We start from the raw sequence: 12918 nt of genomic DNA on the forward strand, positions 1-12918 counted from the left end.
CTACTTTCCTGCTAGCTGTTTGTAATGTTTTGTCTGCTGAAAGTTGTCCTAACATAATTGCATGGTTTGCTTTCACCATAAAGCTTTTTTGAAATCTGACACGCCAGGTGGATTAACAACAAGCTAAGCTGTGTTTTGGTATATTGCACTTGTGATTTCATGAAATGTAAATATTTTTAGTAATTTAAGTTGAATTTGGCGCTCTACAATTCACCGGATATTGACTAAAATGATCCCGCTAAAGGGATCGGTGTGCCAAAAAGTGCCTTTGAACAGGGTATGGTAGTAGGTGCCAGATGCACCTGTTTGAGTGTGTCAAGAACTTCAACGCTGCTCAGTTTCCCATGTGTATCAAGAATGGTCCATGCTCCGATGAATTGAGGCTGTTCTGAGGGCAAAAGGGGGTGCAATTCAATATTAAGAAAGTGGTCCTAATGTTTTCTACACTACAGTGTATGGGGGGGATTATAAGAGTTAGATATAGAGTCAGATCCTCAACATATTTCACATGGATCAGACTGAGAGTAAAAGCTTGATAGTGGGAGAGAGTAACATGGCTCATAGCTCTCAGGGGAACAGTGGGATGATATGTGGAGCTGGCAGCAGTCGCTGGAGAAGATGAGACCTAGTCAGTTGTGTGTGTCTTTCACATTTAACCCAACCCCTCTGAATCAGAGAAGTGCGGGTGGCTGCCTTAATCCGCTGTCAGGGGTTTACTGCCTTGCTCAAGGGCAGAACGGTTACTGGCCCAATGCTCTTAACCACTAGGATTCCTGTTGACCCTGACAGAGAGGAGAGGGAAACAGGAGAGGGGATAGATGAGAGGAGAGGGGTGGATGGAGGAGAGGGTGATGGTGGAAAGGAGAAGGGGGATAGAGGAGAGGAGAAGGGGATGTCAGAGTGGGGGGATGGGGTATTGGGGGATGACGACATGCCAGCCCTTTTTCCAAAATCTAGATTATCACTCCGTTTCCGCAGTAACCCATCTCCAGGGTCACCTATCTATGCTGGTACTTGGCAGTGATACCGTGGGGCAAATAGTTATTAATGCAGCCCTGTGTGTCTTTGCACACTGCATGTGACACCGGCTGCACTTCCACAGAAATACACACCCACTACACACACACACACACACACACACACACACACACACACACACACACACACACACACACACACACACACACACACACACACACACACACACACACACACACACACACACACAAAATGGACACACATACTCTGTATTTATAGCTCTATGTTTTAACTGGGCTATAGTCTGCTTCCACTGATTGGACTAAAGAATAGGATTTCTAACCAATTAGAGTCAAGATGTTTCAATAAATGTTGTGGTATAATATATTAAAATCTTGTCAAACGGTAATCCAATAGGAAGACCTAAAACCACACAGTGTGTGCTTTGCAGAGGTATTGAATGGGATAAAGGATGAGACTGGTCTAGCTTTGGGTCATCTCAGTGGCAGTCGAGGTTCTGGCCTTGGGATAAGAGGGGGGCACTGCTTGTCTCTGCCAGCTACCACACATGCCAACCAGCTGACCGAATAATGCCCACGCATACTCCACTTCCAAATTATTCTCACCGCATGTGGACAGATGCAGCGCCAAATCCCAAATCCAAGACCCTAAGCCACAAAAAGAGTGAGCTGGCCTGAAATACAGAGAGAGGCAGACGGCCACAGCTTAGATAGAGGAGCTTCATCTGTGGGGTGCAGAAATGGGGTTCAAATGGGGTTCATCACAAACCAAGACTGAAGAGGATGCCAATATCTGGTAAAGAAATATCGCTCCCTCCCATATAAACTCAGCAAAAACAATGTCCCCTTTTCAGGACCCTGTCTTTCAAAGATAATTCGTAAAAATCCAATTAACTTCACAGATCTTCATTGTAAAGGATTTAAACACTGTTACCCATGCTTGTTCAATGAACCATAAACAATTAATGAACATGCACCTGTGGAACTGTCATTAAGACACTAACAGTTTACAGATGGTAGGCAATTAAGGTCACAGTTATGGAAACTTGAGACTCTAAAGAGGCCTTTCTACTGACTCTGAAAAACACCAAAAGAAAGATGCCCAGGGTCCCTGCTCATCTGCCCAGCTCATCTGCGTGAACGTGCTTTAGGCATGCTGCAAGGAGGCACTGCAGATGTGGCCAGGGCAATAAATTGCAATGTCCGTACTGTGAGACGCCTAATACAGTGCTACAGGGAGACAGGACGGACAACTGATCGTCCTCGCAGTGGCAGACCACATGTAACAACACCTGAACAGGATCGGTACATCCGAACATCACACCTGTGGGACAGGTACAGGATGGAAACAACAACTGCATGAGTTACACCAGGAATGCATAATCCTTCCATCAGTGCTCAGACTGTCCGCAATAGGCTGAGAGAGGCTGGACTGAGGGCTTGTAGTCCTGTTGTAAGGAAGGTCCTCACCAGACTTCAATGGCAACAACATCGCCTATGGGCTAAAACCACCGTTGCAGGACCAGACAGGACTGGCAAAAAGTACTCTTCACTGACGAGTCGCAGTTTTGTCTCACCAGGGATGATGGTCAGATTCGCTGTTTATCGTCAAAGGAATGAGCGTTACACAGAGGGCTGTACTCTGGAGCGGGATCGATTTGGAGGTGGAGGGTCTGTCGTGGTCTGGGGCGGTGTGTCACAGCATCATCGGACTGAGCTTGTTGTCATTGCAGGCAATCTCAACGCTGTGTGTTACAGGGAAGACATCCTCCTCCCTCATGTGGTACGCTTCCTGCAGGCTCATCCTGACATGACCCTCCAGCATGACAATGGCACCAGCCATACTACTCGTTCTGTGCGTGATTTCCTGCAAGACAGGAATGTCAGGGTTCTTTCCATGGCCAGCGAAGAGCCCGGAACTCAATCCCATTAAGCACGTCTGGGACCTGTTGGATCGGAGGGTGAGGGCTAGGGCCATTCTCCCCATAAATGTCAGTAAACGTGCAGGTGCCTTAGTGGAAGAGTGGGGTAACATCTCACAGCAAGAATTTGCAAATCTGGTGCAGTCCATGAGGAGGAGATGCACTGCAGTACTTAATGCAGATGGTGGCCACACCAGACTGTTACTTTTGATTTTGAACACAATATTCCATTTCTGTTAGTCACATGTCTGTGGAACTTGTTCAGTTTATGGCTCAGTTATTGAATCTTGTTATGTTCATACACATATTTACACATATTAGGTTTGCAGATAGAGCGATGGCAACACATGTCCCGTTGATGATGCCATCTGTCGGAAGATATTGGGGCCTGACCCTGCTGGCCAGTTCTGTCCAGGGATGTCCAGCTCTCCCGCTATCTCTCTCTGAATGACCTTCTTGATCCAAATCAGTCAGGTTTCAAGACTAGTCATTCAACTGAGACTGCTCTCCTCTGTATCACGGAGGCGCTCCGCACTGCTAAAGCTAACTCTCTCTCCTCTGCTCTCATCCTTCTAGATCTATCGGCTGCCTTCGATACTGTGAACCATCAGATCCTCCTCTCCACCCTCTCCGAGTTGGGCATCTCCGGCACGGCCCACGCTTGGATTGCGTCCTACCTGACAGGTCGCTCCTACCAGGTGGCGTGGCGAGAATCTGTCTCCTCACCACGCGCTCTCACCACTGGTGTCCCCCAGGGCTCTGTTCTTGGCCCTCTCCTATTCTCGCTATACACCAAGTCACTTGGCTCTGTCATAACCTCACATGGTCTCTCTTATCATTGCTATGCAGACGACACACAATTAATCTTCTCCTTTCCCCCTTCTGATGACCAGGTGGCGAATCGCATCTCTGCATGTCTGGCAGACATATCAGTGTGGATGACGGATCACCACCTCAAGCTGAACCTCGGCAAGACGGAGCTGCTCTTCCTCCCGGGGAAGGACTGCCCGTTCCATGATCTCGCCATCACGGTTGACAACTCCATTGTGTCCTCCTCCCAGAGCGCCAAGAACCTTGGCGTGATCCTGGACAACACCCTGTCGTTCTCAACCAACATCAAGGCGGTGGCCCGTTCCTGTAGGTTCATGCTCTACAACATCCGCAGAGTACGACCCTGCCTCACACAGGAAGCGGCGCAGGTCCTAATCCAGGCACTTGTCATCTCCCGTCTGGATTACTGCAACTCGCTGTTGGCTGGGCTCCCTGCCTGTGCCATTAAACCCCTTCAACTCATCCAGAACGCCGCAGCCCGTCTGGTGTTCAACCTTCCCAAGTTCTCTCACGTCACCCCGCTCCTCCGTTCTCTCCACTGGCTTCCAGTTGAAGGTCGCATCCGCTACAAGACCATGGTGCTTGCCTACGGAGCTGTGAGGGGAACGGCACCTCAGTACCTCCAGGCTCTGATCAGGCCCTACACCCAAACAAGGGCACTGCGTTCATCCACCTCTGGCCTGCTCGCCTCCCTACCACTGAGGAAGTACAGCTCCCGCTCAGCCCAGTCAAAACTGTTCGCTGCCCTGGCCCCCCCAATAGTGGAACAAACTCCCTCACGACGCCAGGACAGCGGAGTCAATCACCACCTTCCGGAGACACCTGAAACCCCACCTCTTTAAGGAATACCTAGGATAGGATAAGTAATCCCTCTCACCCCCCCCCCTTAAGTTTTAGATGCACTATTGTAAAGTGACTGTTCCACTGGATGTCATAAGGTGAATGCACCAATTTGTAAGTCGCTCTGGATAAGAGCGTCTGCTAAATGACTTAAATGTAAATGTTAAATGGATGTTCAGGTGTGTTCAGGGCTTGTCCAGCAGCCTGTTAGCTGGCTAGGGTCACCTCCCCCCTCTCCGGCAGGCAGCAGCCATGTTCTCCGCCCCATGCTGCCACTCAGGGAGATCACCCAGGAGACGACATGGTGACGGCATGATGGACAGGTCGATCAAGAGAAGGCGCTGAGCCGAGGGGACAGCTAAGAGAGCACAGAATAATTCATCTCTCAATCTCTCCTCACTATTCTCTCTCTCTCTCCCCCTCCCTCCCTCCCTCCCTCTCTTTCTCCCTCTCCTCCGTATTCTCAATCTTTCCCCTACTCCATTCAACCGGTCTCTTTCTCTTTGTCTCGATACTCTCTCTATGTCTGTTTCATTCTTCACATCTGGAAGAGTTTCTGCCAGTCTTTCAGTCTGCTATATGATGTATGTGGCTGTTTGAGTGATGGTTGAGTAATGTGATGTGTATTTGACTGCTGTTATTGAGAAGTATTCCCCATAGCCGGACATGTAATGATAGCCTAGCTGCAAATCACAAAATGTCAACCCACCCAGTAGCACAGATGTGTCCATTTGAATTTGCCCGGGATCTATGTCTATCGTTCTTCATGGGAAAGTATTGGTATGATTACCGATGGTGTGGTTGCTAGGTTTCCATTATATGAACACCATTTTATCCTCAAATTCCTGACATAAACAAAACAGCGGACAACAACATTCAAATCATGGGGTTAGGTATCTGTCCTGAACCAAAGAGAGAGCTGGTTAAAAAGCAATGCCTCCCCTCTCCAACTCAAGACAGGGAGATAAATTGTAGGATGTATGGTCATGCCTGGGAGTTTTTGGAATCTCCTTGAGATTAGCCTAGCCGCCTCTGAGTGAAACAGACAGAAGCTAAAGCAATTAGCAAGCAGGAGGAATTATGCTAATGAACCTGTAGGGCTTGTTAGGTCATTTTCATTATGTGTGTTAAGCCGTGACAGGGCAGGACTTCCTTCTCCAAAGGAAGATTAATTGTAGCATAAAGAAATGAGGTGCAGAATTAAGCTTTATTATTCAGCATTGCAGCACACAAATACATCTAGAAAAAAGGAGATGAAAAAAAAACATCCTGGGGTTTAATCATTATCCTCTTTGGCACTGGGTTTGTTTCTGAGGTTTTACAGGCGACAGGAATCTTTTGTGAGTCACAGCCAAATAAGTCAAGCACCGAGATCAATTTAAGCCGAAATAACAAGGCTGTAGCCAAGCTAGGTGGGAGAGGACCACCTCTCTCTAATCTCTCAGAATGCTCTGTTCTGCAGATCAAACAGTAGGAGAGGAACAGGGATTAAATCACACAGAAAAGTCACATCTAAAGTGTTTAAAGTTGTTTTAACAAACCTGGTGCCTGGACCAGGATTTGTCTACCTCTTCACACCTTTTCGCTGGATATGATTGTGCCTGTTCTCCATCTACTCTATTCTTTCCAACATCATTAGTAGAAAAAAAGATCCACAAATACACACACACACACACACACACACACACACACACACACACACACACACACACACACACACACACACACACACACACACACACACACACACACACACACAACAAAGAAACACACAACATTTCCATAGTGTTTCAAACAATACTCTTTGAAAGCCGTGGGCCCAAAACAAAGAGCTGTATAAAAATAGCTGAGTCTTTGTGTTGCTCTGGGTGTAATCTGTCACGATCGCCAGTCCATAAGTTACATCAGCGGTTCAGTACTTAAGGACACAAGACTGTAAATACAGCTCACAAATGAAGCCGTTAATCAAACGTTTACGGAACCTTTCGCCATGTCAATATGCATTAGCTGCTGACTGATTGCCATTTATCTAATGAATCAATCCCCGCCTTCCAACTACGCCATTAATTCCCTGATGAGCAGGGTCAGAGCACTGTCCTCCCCTGGAATAAATCTTCTGATGCCCTCGGATCCAAAAACAACAGTCTTGTGAAGTAATACTCATCCAGCCTTATAGACCACATAAGGAACAGATGGGAACACAAACAGCTGATAGAGGGCTTTGCAGTTGTCCTTGCCACTACATATAGTCTATTGATCTGAGAGAGCTAATTTATGTACATGCGTGTGGAGGGCGAAGCACCAAGTCAGTTGATTCCTTAGGTTTCAATTGACTATGTGTCAGAGAAATACATCAACTGCCCCCAGTCTATTGGAGGCCTCCAGAGAGAAGCACCACCAACTGACCCACTAATCCAACAGAAGACTGTTACAAAGAGGCAAACCGGTCTAAGATACAGTACAACCCTGGAACTAACTCCTCAGCAAGGTTCCTTGAACCTTAAAGGAAGCTCTCTATCCTCCAGTGGCAAGCCACAGCTATCAACCCCCAGCCAGCATCCGCTTCCCTGCAACTGGAATATGACACTTTTAGCACCTTATCAGTTGTTTTGGAATGAATCTGGAACCCTAATTCCAGTCATCTCTCTCCCTTTCTCTCCATCTCTCTCACGCTCGCTCTCTCGCCCTCCCTGTCCTCCCTCTCTCCTTGTCTCTGGTGAGTTCATATTTTGGCAGTGCTCCCAGATAAGAGAGAGTAGCGGTGTAGTAGGACTGTTGTAGAACAGTCATTACTGGCTCTGTGCTGTTATCAGAGAGGGGTTGGATCCATGCAACAGGAGCCACGTTATCACACAGGAGGTCGTGTGTTTCAGTCCTCTGGGACAGGCCGGATGCTCACAGGAAGGCGATGCTCACAGCATGGCTGTTTCACTAGCGGCTAATGCATTAGCAACAGTCACACACAGAGAAAGCATAGTCTACGTCCAAACAACATTCCCGCCTTACTCCATCAAATGTCTAATGTGATATTTAAAATATCTAGGAAACAATCTAATGGTGGAATGGATTTCTCTGCCACACAGCAGTAACACGTCCAGCATAAGTCCCTATTCCATAATGATAATATTAATCACTTTTCAGAAGATTAGAGCAACAAAGGGTTATAGACTAATAGCCCAATCATAGTAGCTGCTGTGTCCGAAATGGACTAAAAGCTATAGGGAATAGGGGTTAGTAAATAGGGGGCTATTTCCGATTGGCCCCATACAGTAGCTGTAGTGATGACTCACCGTCATGAAGCCGTCCAGTAGGCCAGAGTCAGGTTTGGGCGGGGCCTGCAGGCGTTCCATGGACCACTTCTCTATGATGGAGGCCACTTGGCTGTTCTCCGTATTCAGGATCCTAAAGCCAGTCATGTTCACCCCACTGTAACGGTAGGCCTCCACGTCCAGCGCAAACAGGTCCTGACAGGGAAGAGTTAAGAGTCAGGAAAGGAGGAAAAGAACATACTTATATATAATATGCTAAAGAGGGGTTATAACTGTGTTATAAACTAAGCTAAACAAAGCCATTTTCTCCACTACGAGCAAAAAGGATTACGTATAGACTAACAATTAAATAGGAATGCTGATTGTGAATATGCAAGGACATGGTAGCAATGTGAGTTAATGTGTGGTGTCTGAGTGCTGTCCTCTGCTGGAGCCAACACTGGAGTATAAAGTCCAATCTGGCAGAAAATGGCTGCCATATGTGTTCATCGATGTGGATGGGTTGTTCACTCTGGTGGGAGAACGAAGCTCTCAGCACTGCGTCCCCTCTCTGCCAAACTCAACATTGGAACATGTTAGAACGTCCTCCTGTCTGATCCGTCTCCTCAGTCCCTCCCAAACTCAACATTGGAACATGTTAGAACGTCCTCCTGTCTGATCCGTCTCCTCAGTCCCTCCCAAACTCAACATTGGAACATGTTAGAACGTCCTCCTGTCTGATCCGTCTCCTCAGTCCCTCCCAAACTCAACATTGGAACATGTTAGAACGTCCTCCTGTCTGATCCGTCTCCTCAGTCCCTCCCAAACTCAACATTGGAACATGTTAGAACGTCCTCCTGTCTGATCCGTCTCCTCAGTCCCTCCCAAACTCAACATTGGAACATGTTAGAACGTCCTCCTGTCTGATCCGTCTCCTCAGTCCCTCCCCAACTCAACATTGGAACATGTTAGAACGTCCTCCTGTCTGATCCGTCTCCTCAATCCCTCCCCAACTCAACATTGGAACATGTTAGAACGTCCTCCTGTCTGATCCGTCTCCTCAGTCCCTCCCAAACTCAACATTGGAACATGTTAGAACGTCCTCCTGTCTGATCCGTCTCCTCAGTCCCTCCCAAACTCAACATTGGAACATGTTAGAACGTCCTCCTGTCTGATCCGTCTCCTCAGTCCCTCCCAAACTCAACATTGGAACATGTTAGAACGTCCTCCTGTCTGATCCGTCTCCTCAGTCCCTCCCAAACTCAACATTGGAACATGTTAGAACGTCCTCCTGTCTGATCCGTCTCCTCAGTCCCTCCCAAACTCAACATTGGAACATGTTAGAACGTCCTCCTGTCTGATCCGTCTCCTCAGTCCCTCCCAAACTCAACATTGGAACATGTTAGAACGTCCTCCTGTCTGATCCGTCTCCTCAGTCCCTCCCAAAACATTGGAACATGTTAGAACGTCCTCCTGTCTGATCCGTCTCCTCAATCCCTCCCCCCTCCCAACTCAACATTGGAACATGTTAGAACGTCCTCCTGTCTGATCCGTCTCCTCAGTCCCTCCCAAACTCAACATTGGAACATGTTAGAACGTCCTCCTGTCTGATCCGTCTCCTCAGTCCCTCCCAAACTCAACATTGGAACATGTTAGAACGTCCTCCTGTCTGATCCGTCTCCTCAGTCCCTCCCAAACTCAACATTGGAACATGTTAGAACGTCCTCCTGTCTGATCCGTCTCCTCAGTCCCTCCCAAACTCAACATTGGAACATGTTAGAACGTCCTCCTGTCTGATCCGTCTCCTCAGTCCCTCCCAAACTCAACATTGGAACATGTTAGAACGTCCTCCTGTCTGATCCGTCTCCTCAGTCCCTCCCAAACTCAACATTGGAACATGTTAGAACGTCCTCCTCCCGTCTCCTCAGTCCCTCCCAAACTCAACATTGGAACATGTTAGAACGTCCTCTCCTCATCCGTCCCCCTCCCAAACTCAACATTGGAACATGTTAGAACGTCCTCCTGTCTGATCCGTCTCCTCAGTCCCTCCCAAACTCAACATTGGAACATGTTAGAACGTCCTCCTGTCTGATCCGTCTCCTCAGTCCCTCCCAAACTCAACATTGGAACATGTTAGAACGTCCTCCTGTCTGATCCGTCTCCTCAGTCCCTCCCAAACTCAACATTGGAACATGTTAGAACGTCCTCCTGTCTGATCCGTCTCCTCAGTCCCTCCCAAACTCAACATTGGAACATGTTAGAACGTCCTCCTGTCTGATCCGTCTCCTCAGTCCCTCCCAAACTCAACATTGGAACATGTTAGAACGTCCTCCTGTCTGATCCGTCTCCTCAGTCCCTCCCAAACTCAACATTGGAACATGTTAGAACGTCCTCCTGTCTGATCCGTCTCCTCAGTCCCTCCCCAACTCAACATTGGAACATGTTAGAACGTCCTCCTGTCTGATCCGTCTCCTCAGTCCCTCCCAAACTCAACATTGGAACATGTTAGAACGTCCTCCTGTCTGATCCGTCTCCTCAGTCCCTCCCAAACTCAACATTGGAACATGTTAGAACGTCCTCCTGTCTGATCCGTCTCCTCAGTCCCTCCCAAACTCAACATTGGAACATGTTAGAACGTCCTCCTGTCTGATCCGTCTCCTCAGTCCCTCCCAAACTCAACATTGGAACATGTTAGAACGTCCTCCTGTCTGATCCGTCTCCTCAGTCCCTCCCAAACTCAACATTGGAACATGTTAGAACGTCCTCCTGTCTGATCCGTCTCCTCAGTCCTCCCAAACTCAACATTGGAACCTCCCAAACTCAACATTGGAACATGTTAGAACGTCCTCCTGTCTGATCCGTCTCCTCAGTCCCTCCCAAACTCAACATTGGAACATGTTAGAACGTCCTCCTGTCTGATCCGTCTCCTCAGTCCCTCCCAAACTCAACATTGGAACATGTTAGAACGTCCTCCTGTCTGATCCGTCTCCTCAGTCCCTCCCAAACTCAACATTGGAACATGTTAGAACGTCCTCCTGTCTGATCCGTCTCCTCAGTCCCTCCCCAAACTCAACATTGGAACATGTTAGAACGTCCTCCTGTCTGATCCGTCTCCTCAGTCCCTCCCAAACTCAACATTGGAACATGTTAGAACGTCCTCCTGTCTGATCCGTCTCCTCAGTCCCTCCCAAACTCAACATTGGAACATGTTAGAACGTCCTCCTGTCTGATCCGTCTCCTCAGTCCCTCCCAAACTCAACATTGGAACATGTTAGAACGTCCTCCTGTCTGATCCGTCTCCTCAGTCCCTCCCAAACTCAACATTGGAACATGTTAGAACGTCCTCCTGTCTGATCCGTCTCCTCAGTCCCTCCCAAACTCAACATTGGAACATGTTAGAACGTCCTCCTGTCTGATCCGTCTCCTCAGTCCCTCCCAAACTCAACATTGGAACATGTTAGAACGTCCTCCTGTCTGATCCGTCTCCTCAGTCCCTCCCAAACTCAACATTGGAACATGTTAGAACGTCCTCCTGTCTGATCCGTCTCCTCAGTCCCTCCCAAACTCAACATTGGAACATGTTAGAACGTCCTCCTGTCTGATCCGTCTCCTCAGTCCCTCCCAAACTCAACATTGGAACATGTTAGAACGTCCTCCTGTCTGATCCGTCTCCTCAGTCCTCCCAAACTCAACATTGGAACATGTTAGAACGTCCTCCTGTCTGATCCGTCTCCTCAGTCCCTCCCAAACTCAACATTGGAACATGTTAGAACGTCCTCCTGTCTGATCCGTCTCCTCAGTCCCTCCCAAACTCAACATTGGAACATGTTAGAACGTCCTCCTGTCTGATCCGTCTCCTCAGTCCCTCCCCAACTCAACATTGGAACATGTTAGAACGTCCTCCTGTCTGATCCGTCTCCTCAGTCCCTCCCAAACTCAACATTGGAACATGTTAGAACGTCCTCCTGTCTGATCCGTCTCCCCTCAGTCCCTCCCAAACTCAACATTGGAACATGTTAGAACGTCCTCCTGTCTGATCCGTCTCCTCAGTCCCTCCCAAACTCAACATTGGAACATGTTAGAACGTCCTCCTGTCTGATCCGTCTCCTCAGTCCCTCCCAAACTCAACATTGGAACATGTTAGAACGTCCTCCTGTCTGATCCGTCTCCTCAGTCCCTCCCAAACTCAACATTGGAACATGTTAGAACGTCCTCCTGTCTGATCCGTCTCCTCAGTCCCTCCCAAACTCAACATTGGAACATGTTAGAACGTCCTCCTGTCTGATCCGTCTCCTCAGTCCCTCCCAAACTCAACATTGGAACATGTTAGAACGTCCTCCTGTCTGATCCGCTCCTCAGTCCCTGGAACATCCGTCTCCGTCAGTCCCTCCCAAACTCAACATTGGAACATGTTAGAACGTCCTCCTGTCTGATCCGTCTCCTCAGTCCCTCCCAAACTCAACATTGGAACATGTTAGAACGTCCTCCTGTCTGATCCGTCTCCTCAGTCCCTCCCAAACTCAACATTGGAACATGTTAGAACGTCCTCCTGTCTGATCCGTCTCCTCAGTCCCTCCCAAACTCAACATTGGAACATGTTAGAACGTCCTCCTGTCTGATCCGTCTCCTCAGTCCCTCCCAAACTCAACATTGGAACATGTTAGAACGTCCTCCTGTCTGATCCGTCTCCTCAGTCCCTCCCAAACTCAACATTGGAACATGTTAGAACGTCCTCCTGTCTGATCCGTCTCCTCAGTCCCTCCCAAACTCAACATTGGAACATGTTAGAACGTCCTCCTGTCTGATCCGTCTCCTCAGTCCCTCCCAAACTCAACATTGGAACATGTTAGAACGTCCTCCTGTCTGATCCGTCTCCTCAGTCCCTCCCAAACTCAACATTGGAACATGTTAGAACGTCCTCCTGTCTGATCCGTCTCCTCAGTCCCTCCCAAACTCAACATTGGAACATGTTAGAACGTCCTCCTGTCTGATCCGTCTCCTCAGTCCCTCCCAAACTCCTCATCTTCACTCATGTTCACTTTTCTCATTTCATACATCCTGCAAATGGCTTCACCAGAC

The 12918-nt window shown here is 48.3% G+C and overlaps 1 protein-coding gene across 4 annotated transcripts in view; it reads right to left on the reverse strand.

Moving 5' to 3' along the window:
• The window catches only part of LOC124005477 (glutamate receptor ionotropic, kainate 2), a 285082-nt gene that overhangs the window by 149925 nt on the left and 122239 nt on the right, over nt 1–12918 (reverse strand). For all 4 annotated transcript variants that reach the window (XR_006833621.1, XR_006833620.1, XM_046314778.1 and 1 more), the window contains exon 7: nt 7882–8055. Coding sequence is in view for 2 of the 4 variants with exons in the window: in XM_046314778.1 (XP_046170734.1) it covers nt 7882–8055 (174 nt within the window). In the remaining 2 variants the exon portion in view is untranslated. The remainder of the gene's footprint in view (nt 1–7881; nt 8056–12918) is intronic.

This window comes from Oncorhynchus gorbuscha, linkage group LG19, assembly GCF_021184085.1.
Source record: "Oncorhynchus gorbuscha isolate QuinsamMale2020 ecotype Even-year linkage group LG19, OgorEven_v1.0, whole genome shotgun sequence".
NCBI classification, from domain to species: domain Eukaryota; kingdom Metazoa; phylum Chordata; class Actinopteri; order Salmoniformes; family Salmonidae; genus Oncorhynchus; species Oncorhynchus gorbuscha.